The sequence below is a fragment of the Cryptotermes secundus genome, unplaced genomic scaffold (assembly GCF_002891405.2).
Source record: "Cryptotermes secundus unplaced genomic scaffold, Csec_1.0 scaffold1244, whole genome shotgun sequence".
Classification (NCBI taxonomy): Eukaryota; Metazoa; Arthropoda; class Insecta; order Blattodea; family Kalotermitidae; genus Cryptotermes; species Cryptotermes secundus.
This window is the reverse complement of record NW_019733849.1, coordinates 565,008-577,862: the sequence shown is the minus strand read 5'-3', so window position 1 is coordinate 577,862 and position 12,855 is coordinate 565,008. Positions and strand designations below refer to the sequence as shown.

Sequence of the window (12,855 nt, the reverse complement as noted above, 5' to 3'; positions counted from 1 at the left end):
ACCCTCCTTATGGCATATTCTAAGGCAAAGTTGAAAAGGAGTGGCGATAAAGCATCTCGTTGTTTTAGACCATTCTGGAAAGGAAATTTATCAGACAAATGTTTACCTACACGGACTTTACTATACATTCCGTTTAAACACATTTTAATCAACCTAACTAGTTTCATGGGTATCCCAAACTCTATTAGAATATTGTACAATACTTCCCTCCTAACTGAATCATAGGCTTTTTTGAAGTCTATGAATAGCTGATGTACTGTCTCATCATACTCCCATTTTTTCTCCAATATCTGATGAATTGAAAAGATCTGATCTGTAGTTGATCTGTTATGTCGAAACCCACACTGATGATCCCCAATAATTTCTTCTATATATGGACTTAACCTTGAAAGAAGAATATTGGACAAAATTTTATATGAAGTTGATAGCAATTATATCCTCCGATAATTACTACAGTCAGTTTTATTACCCTTCTTGTGAACTGGTACAATAACAGACTCCTTCCACTGATCAGGCAATTTTTCCTTATGCCAAATAGAAGTAATTAGATTTCACCTCCTGCGTATTAAGTTCTGCCGGAATTTGATCACTACCTGGTGATTTATACCTTTTCAATTTTGCAATAGCACTTTCAACCTCAAAAGGTCTAGGATTAGGTATTAACAGCTCAGCTGTATAGATTTCTGTCTGCCTAACAACACTGACCCTATGTACATTCAATAACTGCAGCTGTTGAATTATTGGGTAGAAAATAAGTTAAATGGTACATAAAAGAAATATTGCAGGAAAAACCAATGGCCATGCCATAGTTGAGGCAGTTAGTCACCTGCTTCCTGCCACAGCAGTCTGAGTTTGACCCCAGTGTGGCCAAGTGGGATCTGTGGCAGACAAAGTGGCACTGGAGCAGGGTTTTCCCTAGCACTTCAGTTTCCCCAGCCTATTGTCATTTGAGCAATTGCTCCATATTCATTAATCATCTTATCATTGATGCTGTACATAGTCTTGATACTGAGTGTGCTGTTAAATAAAACAAAATACAGGACAAGCTAAAGAAAAAAATTTTGACAGGTCTCTGAAAATACGGGTGGCTCTACTTCAAATTCTGGGAACAAAACAGATTATGCAAGACAATGATGATGACGATGATGATGATACATGTCCAATGTCCAGTACAACATACCACACTGTTCTAACAACTAATGAACAGGTCTGGTATGACATGTAATTAATGCTTAGTAATGATATACAAGGCATGTTAATGAAGACCCAAACTTGTCTGGACTGGATCATAACATCTGTGCAACTGGATTAACATTCTTAAGCTTCAGAAAGCTGTAGCATACTGAAAGTGAAGTCATCACTCACTGTACATCTTAAGAAAATTACGCACAACACTGCTACAAGACAATCATAAAGGTAAATTTCTGCCAGTGCTTAATTAAGCACCATGGCAGAAAGATGCTTGGGGGCATGCAGGTAAGTTCCACACATTCCTAACTTTGACACCAGGTCCAAGTCTGTTGTCAGCTCAAGGCTTCACTTTAATCCTTGGGAAAGAGCCCCCAAGAGCCAGTTCGGACATTCTGAAGCACAGAAAAATCTCCTGCCCTTGTCTGGAATTGACCTGATTCCTCAGCCATCCACTGTGACCTAGTCACTATACTGACTGAGCTATTATAATCATGCACATATGTATGAACTGTTAAACATTCAATTCAACCAAAGCGAAACAAGTTCTGGTCGATAGAAGGGAATAATATAAAGTTAAAACTGAAATTCCAAATAAAATAACTTAATAAGCACGGCTTGTTAAAAATGTCTGATGAAAGGGGTTGCTCACGTCAATGACATTCTTTGAGTCATACGTGTCACCTGGGTAGTGCAAAATGAGCAACAAACCTGGCAAAGCTTCCCAAAAGAAAAGTGCAAACTTCTTCAAGATGCAACAAAGCAAGAACTTGAGTGCTCTCTATTGGGAAGCAAGAAGCAAAATGGGTTAAATCATCTCAAATGCAGCCATTGGAAACCCACCTACCAATGGCCCTATTCTGTTGCAGATGCTACTACACTATACACTAGAGGCCAGTGTTTTCTTGGTTGTTTGTAGTTATGCAGCTGATCAAGAAATTTGCTACTTTTGTGGAACCAGAATAATCATTACCATATTCACAGACTCCTACAATGAGACTATGTTCTGGACTAGTTAATGAATGGTGTTATGAGGAATCAACAGTTATTCACATGGCATCTCTCTTACAGAATGAAACTTCAAGAATCACTCATTCTCATAATGTGAATATTTATCCACCTATTAAATTTTAACACTTGCATGCCCCTATCCAAGGCAGGTCATTTATTGGCACTTTGTTCATACTACCATATCAGACAAATAACACATAGTAACATTTGTAGTCTTTCCTCTGTTCCTAGATTGTGCATGTGGCTACTTTTTGCAATTTTGAATGCATGTACAGCTAATTTATTTGCTGTGAAATCTTGCAGCCCACTAACATATTGTGAAAAATGACTGGGCCTATAGCTAGGCCAGAGATGGAAGTATTAAAAGAGTTTTTCAAGCCATTCTGTACAATCTACCCGAATACGCTTATCGCCATTCTCCGAACAACTTGGCAGCACAGTCAATATGCACTCAATCATCACATCACATTCAACTGGGCAGAATTCACGCATCGTGTCAGGTTCCATGCTCAAATTTCAGTCCATAAACTTGCTGCCTTATCTCAGAGTTTTATGGCTTTCCTCAGTCTCTCCAGGCCAGCATTGGGACAGTACATCAAAAGCCATGATCATTTCCACTTCATGACTTACACAATCATTCAATGATTCAACAGAACATAATCTATGCAGCTAAAAATTTTCATTAAATAATTCAATAAGCCAATCAATGCTTTACTCACTATGCTAAAAGGTAAGAATAATTACCCTTGTATGTAAGATTTATGGCATTAGGGTATATGACTGGGCACTGAGTTGAAGTACCAGACGTCCTAGATGCCAGCGAGTAATTAGTCCAGGCTATGCCTCCCCACCCCACCCACCACCCACATCACAGTATCTGCTTGATACCGGGTTGGATGTTTACCACAGGTGACCAGGACAGACAGGACAGAGAAAAATCGGTGCTGGGAATTAAGAGGTTGATGAAGGATCTGAGATTCTCACAGCAGTACTTACAAAGAGTACTATCTTCTGGAATATAACACACCACAGTCCACTGAAAGTCAACCAGTGTTTTGGAAGAACATGTTGCCTCCATCTTCAGGGTTGAAGAAGTCGAGCACGATACCAGTAGCTTGCTTGGTTTATTTGACCCTGGAGTTGTAGGCAATGTGTTCCTCTGAAAAGTTGGTTGACTTTCAATGGACTACACAGCATTATATCCCAGATAATGTACTCTTCAAATCTGACTGAGCTCTCAGCCAATGGGTTTCCTGTCTGAGTTATGTAATTCTAAAGGGGCAGAGGCTTTCTTCAAAAACTAACAGGAGCTCCATTAGCCAAGCACTTCTCCACCTCCTGCAGCTTCCTGTCATTCCATGCTGTGTCCACATGAACCTGCCACTGGTTTCTATCCTGCACTACATGAATCCAGTTGCCCACATCCTCATATCAATTTTACTCCATCTATCCATGTGAATTCTTCCCATCAGAATACCTGACTAAAATACTGCATGCCATTTCATATTTGTTATATGTAAGAACTCATAAACCTCTATACTAAAGCACAAAGCTGTACGTACATGTATTCAATGGTACCACAAAATGTGTGCGTCACAATGCCTTCCTGGATATGTTCTTTACACAAGCCAAAGTCCGTTAGTTTAACATGCCCTTGTGCATCCAACAGTATGTTTTCTGGCTTCAAATCCCTGCAACAGAAGCAGCGTATTTGCTGATATACAGTTTATCAGTTAAATCACATAACTTAAGTATTAACCTCCATTAACAGATATCTTGAACCATTACACCTCTTAACATATAACTAAGTAGTAGAAGTCCATGAAATATAACTACTTTAACAGGAGTAACTAATAGCTTTGCTGTCACATGTTTTACCCACTACTGGCTATCATCACACAGCACAGCCAACACAACAAAGCAACTACTCCATCTACTTCACTTCAAAACCTATCCCCCTACCCACGGAAAGTTCTAAATATATTTGGAGAGGAAGAGAAAGATAAAGCTATCCTTGGTAACAGGCCATGGAGGCTCATAGGGTTGAGATGTTGAGCCTCCCACATTTTCTAGACAACTGGCTCACACATGGCACTGAGGTTGTCACAATTACCCGCTGGTTGGCTGCCCTCAAACCACAGGAAGATTTGTTACTCATTCCTGTCAGAGGCTGAGTTGAACCCAGGGCTATGGTGCAGCTGGAAGGATTAGGTCAACTGAAAAATCCAATGACCTCATTGGGAATCGAACCTGTGAGCTTCCGGCTTGTAGCATAGTGCCTCAACCATGCTACCGTGTGCTCCTGAGGGGAAGCACAAACTGAACTAACAAAAAAAAGAAAAATTTGGAAACAATGGAAATGAACTGTACCCCTCCACTGGCATTCCATTATTGATTGAGGGGAGCATCAGATATAGGACAACAAAAATTACAATCTCACAATTCACAGGAAATGACTTGACAACCTAATCCTACAAAGTTCATGATGATAATGATGACGGCAGTAGTGGTGGTGGTGCTGACAAAGTGCATGCCGCTACATACGACTAATGCTAGTTTTATGTAGTGAACAAGTGAAGAAATGGCCAGAAAATCGCGAACTATTTTGTGCTTAACTACAATGAAAGTAGAAATCCTGAAGAAAATAAGTTGGAATGCGAATGAAACTGTTGAAGCTACCACCTTTTCCTGACCTTCATATTCTACAGAATGGATCTCACTGCAATAAATTATACAGGTAAGACAAGTATTTATTAATTTTCCTCATGTAGGACTAATCATCATCTCACACTGAAGATAAGATCAGAGATATTTGTTTCAAATCATAGTAGTATATCAGTCATGTGCTAAATTTGTACACAGTGAACCTGCATTATCCTGCTGTATGCTGGAAATGTTGTCATGAGACCAAATAACTCAATGGAGCTGAGTCCCTCTTGAGATGACAGCTGTCCGTCAGCTAATTTCCCAACATTACCACCTTCACAAGAGTCTGCCACCGGTCTTGATCCAGTCTATACCACCCCACCCTATCTCTCTAAGATACATTTTAATATTATCACCTTCTACATCTAGGTCTTCCTAGTGGTCTCTTTCCTTCTGGCTTTCCCACCAAAATCCTATATGCATTTCTTCTCTTCTCATACGTGCTACATGCCCTGCATATCTCATTATCCTCGACTTGATCATTCTAATTATACTAAATAAGATCTAAAAGTTTGTGATGATGGCACATTAGTACACATTATGTTTTTGAACATTATCTATCTTCTTGACTTTATCTACAAACCATCCTGTTTATTTTTCAGAATCCAGTCTCCGAAACGTTGTTCTGAAAAATAAACAAGACGGTTTTTAGATAAAGACAAGATGATAGATAATGTTCAAAAATATAATATTTTTACTAATTATACTTGGCAAAGAGCACAGGTATGAAGTTTCCCAATATGCAGTTTTCTCCAGCCTCCTGTCACCTCCTTCCTTTTCAGTCCAAATATTCCCGTCAACACCCCATACTCAAATACCCTCAGTCTACGTTCCTTCCTTTAGGTCACAGACCAAGTTTCACACCCATACAGAACCACAGGCAAAATTAGAGTTCTGTATAATTTAATTTTTATAACTCTACACAGCAAACAAGAAGACAAAAGGTTCTGAACTGAATGGTAGCAAGCATTATCCAAATTTAATGTGCTCCTAATTATTTAATGAAGCAAATTTTGATTTGCTACTTCCGTTCCCTAACACATGAAATTGCATTGGTGATAAAGGATCTTCTTGTTTTAGATTATCTGGAATAAGAAACATATCAGACAAACATTTACCTATAGAGACTTTATTATATGTTTCATTCAAGCACATTTAATCAGCCAAACTACATTCACAGTTACCCCAAGCTCTGTGAGAACACTGTACAATACTTCCTCCTACATGAATCACAGGCTTTCTTGAAGNAAAAAATGCAACATTTTAACTCGGTTTTTGGTAGATTTTTACGTGACTAACATAAGGCTACAGTGGAAGTGCCCATTTTGGTTACAACGACATTCGTTTATAACGACACTATTTTTAGGTCCCTTTGATGACGTTATAACCAAGTTCTACTGTATATCAATAGCTGCTGTATTGCCTCATTATACTCCAATTTCTTCTCCAGTATCTGACTAATGCAAAATATCTGATCAGTAGTCGATATGTTACATCGAGACCCATGATCAAATCCCAAATAATTTCACCTATATGTGGACTTAATCTTGAGAGGATACTGAATAAAATTTTGCATGAAGCTGATAATTGTGATATCCCACTGTAACTATGGCAGTCATCAAGAGATCAACAGACTATCATTAGCAGTGGATAAGCCAAAGAACAAGCATCACATGGAAATGTGGCAAAAATTATAGTGCCCCTGTTATCACACCACAATGGCTGGTTATGTTGGATGCATGTAAATCCAGTACTTCAAAATAGTTTTTCTGTTAGCTGTGTTGAAATGCTGAATTTTCTCGGCATTTGTTTATCTACTTGTATCAGAATCTTCAGAAAGATAAAGTGTTTGAAATTCTAATCATCTCTTCAGTTGCTTGTGATAAATAAAGATTAATATTAAGGATAAGAGGATGAGAATGACACCATTCAAATGTTAAAGAACTACTGAAAATAGGCTCTCATAATGTACATTTGAATACACAAAATGATTATTAATTTACAATTCAAAATATCTGTACAAGTCCAAGTGTCCATATGTACATCTGTTTTCGCACAACTTCGGAACGGTTACATGACAGCAACAAAATTTTTATGTCAAAAGAAATGTAAAGTCTTCAAAATTTATAACTGCTCTCTTTGTGCATATCACAGATTAAAGTTTATTTTATGTGGAAAAAGAGGGTCACCTCAGGATACCAGGAGTTGATGCTCCCGTCAAGCATGAACTATATGTAAGAAGTGCACAGTGTGAGAACAGAGGGAGGAGCAGAAACATTCAATTATCTGTATTCCAATAAACAATGCTACATCAGCTGTGAGGTTACACAGTAATGGAACAGCAAAACTACAGCGGTAGCACTCTGGCAGAACCCCAGATGAGATGACTACATATTTCACATTGCACTGAAATGTTCATTCATCATTCATCAGTAATCCATCAGACGACAGGTCCACAGTCTTCCAAAACAGTTCCTCCACTTAATGCGATCACAAGCTTCTTCCTTCAAATAAAAATACCATCTTCTGCCCCCAAGGTCATCCAGCATCTTCTTATGTCTTCTTCCTTGTCTTCTGGTCACTTCTATCTGCCCCTCCAGTTTGTTTTGTCTCCAGAGGAAACATCTCGGGGTACATGGTATCTCTGTTTTTGGAAAGAGACTATCCAGGAAAAGTGATAATGTGGTAGTTTTTCCATTTGCTTTCCACATTGCAGTACAACAGCCGTATGATACTCAAAATCAAGATTCATTCATTTAATGTGTGCAACAGTGTTTATACATTTAGAAATAAACATACAGCAAAGCCTTGCTGATCCAGAGTAATTGGTGGGGAGGTCATCCATATTAGTGAAGCAAAATGCAGCCCTTTAAAAAACTTAGGAAACAAATAAATGGAAAATTTGATGATATAAGTAGTGCTGATAAAAATAAACAACATATCACTGTAAAGCCTTTATTTAAAAGCTATAAAAAGGCAATACATTTATTCTCTGTTAGAAGACTCAGAAGTTGTACTAATGTAATAATGCAGATTTTAAGAAACTGTGAGGTTTTGTCTCAACAGACAAGAGACCGATCTGCCTTCCTAAATGCCATGTGTCTTTTAAAGTATATAATCAACTGTGAACAGCATTTTTCATATTCCAATTCAGATTACTGGATCAGTTTACTTTCTTTCAGTAGTGAGCAAATTTTCCATTGAAAATGTATTAAAGTGGCAGGTTTCTGACATTTCATTCTTTTCTGTGAACTTGTTGAAGAAAGACCTGACATTGCACATGAAACATGAATTGCCTATAGGATGTGATTACACAATCTTTATCTAAGATATTAATAGTTTTAAATAAACACTTGTGTGATTGGATGACTGAAGGTCAAAGGTTATACTCACTTCTTGTATCAATTAATTGGATTCTATTTTCCGCATTTCTATACAGACTTCTACATAAATGTGGGGCACGCGGTAGCATAGTGGTTGAGGGGCTATGCTACAAGCCGGAAGGTTGTGGGTTCAAGTCCCGATGAGGTCATTGGATTTTTTCAGTTAACCTAATCCTTCCAGCTGCACTAGGCCCTGGGGTTTACTCAGCCTCTAAAAGAAATGAGTACCAGGAATTAATTAAAAATAAATTTCCTGGGGAGTACAGCGCGGCCGGCGCTTAAGGCTGACAACCTTAGCGCCATCTTTGAGCCGATTGTCTAGATAGTGTGGGACCCTCAATGTCTCACAACCCTATGGGCCTTCACGGCCTGTTACAGGGATAGCTTTACTTTACTTCTACATAAATGTACTGAACATACAGATACAGGTATTTGAAATATACACTAAGGACACAATTACTCTCCTACTTACCTATAAATAATTCCTTGTATATGTAAATGTTCAAGTGCTAGTATTATTTCTGATAGGTAGAAGCTGGAACAAAACAAAATAACAGGAGTCACATCTCCATTCAAGTGATTTAAACCTAAAGCCACTAGGATTAATCTCATAGCATCACAGTCCACATGAACCAACGAGTTCATGGGTGCACGGACAAATGGATGAATACAAGAATGGGTGAGTGGATGAATGATGTGAGAGATGCTGCACAACCGGGTCAATGATTGGTTGAATACATAACTGGTGTGTGGAAGAATGAATTATCTGCAAAACTCTGATGAATATGTACATAAATTTGGTCCTCTCTACACACAAGTGCTCGACTCACAAACACCCATCAACCATACAAACAGCATACAAATTAATTAAAATGGTAAATGCACTGAGGCTCATCCACCAATATGATTTGAGTGTGAGGGCGGAGGCATGAAGCACACTGATATTGTCTTGACTTATGAACAGGGCTTTGGAACATAACCTGTTCATACGTCAAGGATTAAGTGTACATTTTCCAACATCTTGCAATGTGACGCATTTAACACCAATGCTAAAGCAACCCCGCATGGCATCAAGTTATCTAATTCTTTTAATACAAAAATTAAAAACTGTCTTAAATACAATTATTCATAAAGGTACACCCTGATTATGTGGACTTAATAATAATTAAGTGTGAATTACATATGCTTAGTCATATCAGTTTGAGCAACAAATGTTCATCACTTAAGTCACAGATTGCACCAAACGAGTGCCTTACGAACAGGATACTTGTGCAGACCTTCAAGTGGACGCCCATGTCATGATTTATTTCAGTGGGTTGTTTTACATCACTGTTTCTCAACTATACAGCATCAAATGAGAGGATGTCTAACAGAGGCTGGTGGGAGGGACTGAGGAAAACCACAAACACCCCAGCTGGGACAGTATAATGATTAGGCCATTACTGCTTTTTTCCAAATCTTCTCTAATTTATCATTCATGCATCATCCTATCATTCAACACTATACAGTCTCAATACTGACAGTGATGCTAAGCAAACAACAAAAAATAGTTAACACTGTGACAGTATGAAACTTAGAGCTACATTTGACAAATTTATTTTATTGGACACTGTCTACAATGACAAACAACATACCTATGGATGCTGTTCAAATGAAAACTGCCTGAGCCACTGTCAATACCACAGGTCACAGGTAATCTCATGGTTGTGTGCATGATACAGCAACAGCCAAACAGGAGCTGCACAACATATCTAATATGACTCACAATGCCCATGGGGCCTCTGCTTCTTTACCCAGAACAATCCCTAAATGGATTTCCTTTTTTCTCTGTGACTTACTTAATGATACAGTTATCACAGACTTTATGGGGTTGAAAGTTAGATTGATTAATGAATGATATGGAAGTTGTTATGGCCTTTATCTCAGCACCATCCTGGCATTCACGTGGAAAGACTGAGCTGGTGTCGTTGCATGTCCAAAACACACAAGTTAGAAGCATTACTGTCTGAGCTAACCTGCTCAATCCAAACAGATTTCATTTAAACAAGACACGCACAATTCCCAGTATGTCTCCATCACACCCTGCATACTGGAAACTCATGATAATGGATGTTTGTAAATACAAAGACTACTTGTTTCAAGAAACAAAAATCAGAAAAATCTTTAAATTTTGTTGTTGTATGTGTGGACTGAAGTTCAAGTCAGTTTATTTCATCTATAAGAAAACAATGCAACCATGACAGCAAGGAGTATATTTCAATAGTAATCATTGTACTGGAACACTTTCTGAAGATCACAGAATTGAAGCGTTACGCCAAGAACCTACAAGACAAGTAACCACTACAAATAACAGAAAATTGTCCATAAAATTGCAGTGCAGGTTTTCTAGATGGGCATGTCAATGATGTATAATTATGAACTGACTGTTAAGTTCTTCGCAGAACTTATTTAGACAAATTTTTGTTTGGTGGGGTTATAAGATTCTATAAAATACCACAAAGGTTGTCTGCAGTAGGAAGTAAATACTGCACTACATGACAACACCAACTCAGTTTGTGAACCATAAACTGAAGAAATACTGATCTGAAAAATTTGATGCCAATGCCATTTCTCTTATCATTTGACATTCTTAACCCCATTTACAAAATATTCCACAAATGGAAGACAATTTACAGGTTTTTACAACCTAAAATTTTTCAATTTCTTGAGTATGCGTGATGTCATGTGGCTAATTAAGAATGCAGCTCTTACTATTTTATCTGTAATACATATATCAAGTTCTTTGTGCTATTTCAAAACAAAAGTCCATTCTTCCATGACAAAGACCTTCAAGCAGACAGTCTAGGTGTTAGTAACATGACAAAGAACGTATACATCAATGATGTCTAAGTCTTGGCACTCCAGCTTTCACCCGGGTTCATATCCTGGTCTGGGGACACGCCATCAAGACTGAAGTACCTTTACTTCCCTCTAAATAATTTCCAATTCATAGATCTCATTCATCCTTCAATCTGACACCACACAATCTATAAGCTGTAGAATGGAGCAGATTCTTGCTTTATTTTTGTAGTTTGTTTTACAACACTTTCAGTATTGCAAACTATACTGCGTGAAATGGTAGTATGACACGTGAATTGGAAAGAATCTGGAAGGATCATGGAATACTATAGGACGCTACACCCATATTTGCCAGGATACCACGAAAATCATTTTGGGATAACCAGTGTTCCTATCAAGACTCAAACTGAGCACCTCTTGAGTGTGGGTCTACAGAATTATCGACAACTCCATCCAGGTCAGTGAGTCTTGCCTGAGAAGTTGACAGTTACTCAGATGACTGATAAAGNTACAAAGTATTTTTTGTTCAGTCAATTCAACAGGTGCATTCCTTGATATACTATAACAGGAACAGCCAAATTTACTGAACATAAGCGGGCATATAGTCATCAATTGGAGGGCATGAGTACCTTAGGTACATGTATTCCATGGAACATTATTATTTATGATTTTACTAAAAAGAAACTGACCAATATTTTTCTTCCATATTCTGCACTAACAGTTCAAAACAGCCACATAAGGCTCATGAGCCATGGTTGGAGATACCTCCACTATACTAACTGGTTACATGTGTCAATGCCAAATGCTTTATCCCCAGACTCATCCATCTAAGTATAAATACATAACACACAGTACAGTGAAGGAGCATATGACATTTATATATCTTCACATATTCACCACATCATGAATTTGGTACTATTCCATCACATAAACCAACCATTTACTAAAATTTGTGTACAATATTATGAAACTCAATTCTCCTCAAGATATTTTATATAAACTGACAGAAAACAACAATTCACAATCAAAACTTCACTTCTAACTCTTACCTAATACAATACTGTGAACATTATGTAGCTAGAAATAAAACACCAGGGAGTTCTTGATGGTAAAGGTGAAGTTGTCCCTGTGCTTAATTAATTAAGCACTGTGCCATGAAGGAGTATGGGGGGGTGGATGTTTAAAACACCAGGGAGTTCTTGATGGTAAAGGTGAAGTTGTCCCTGTGCTTAATTAATTAAGCACTGTGCCATGAAGGAGTATGGGGGGGTGGATGTTTAAAACACCAGGGAGTTCTTGATGGTAAAGGTGAAGTTGTCCCTGTGCTTAATTAATTAAGCACTGTGCCATGAAGGAGTATGGGGGGGTGGATGTTTAAAACACCAGGGAGTTCTTGATGGTAAAGGTGAAGTTGTCCCTGTGCTTAATTAATTAAGCACTGTGCCATGAAGGAGTATGGGGGGGTGGATGTTTAAAACACCAGGGAGTTCTTGATGGTAAAGGTGAAGTTGTCCCTGTGCTTAATTAATTAAGCACTGTGCCATGAAGGAGTATGGGGGGGGTGGATGTAAAGATCCACATTTTCTTGAACTCAGCACTAGCTGGAGGTGAGTGAGAGTTCAGTGTTACTACATTCTACATAAATTTAAGTAAACAGATGGCTTGCGGTATGAATGAAGCTGAGAGGAGATGCTGTCTGATATATACATCTCACAGTGGGAGTAAGGTG

The 12,855-nt window shown here is 38.2% G+C and overlaps 1 protein-coding gene across 2 annotated transcripts in view; it reads right to left on the bottom strand.

The window, feature by feature from the left end:
- The window catches only part of LOC111868310 (ribosomal protein S6 kinase beta-1), a 41,217-nt gene that overhangs the window by 21,071 nt on the left and 7,291 nt on the right, over window positions 1-12,855 (bottom strand). The window contains exons 5-6 of one of the 2 annotated variants that reach the window (XM_023858855.2): window positions 8,761-8,823; window positions 3,762-3,890 (exon numbers count right to left, since the gene is read on the bottom strand). In XM_023858855.2, the coding sequence (XP_023714623.1) occupies window positions 3,762-3,890; window positions 8,761-8,823 (192 nt within the window). The remainder of the gene's footprint in view (window positions 1-3,761; window positions 3,891-8,760; window positions 8,824-12,855) is intronic. The other variant, XM_023858856.2, reaches the window with a different exon arrangement.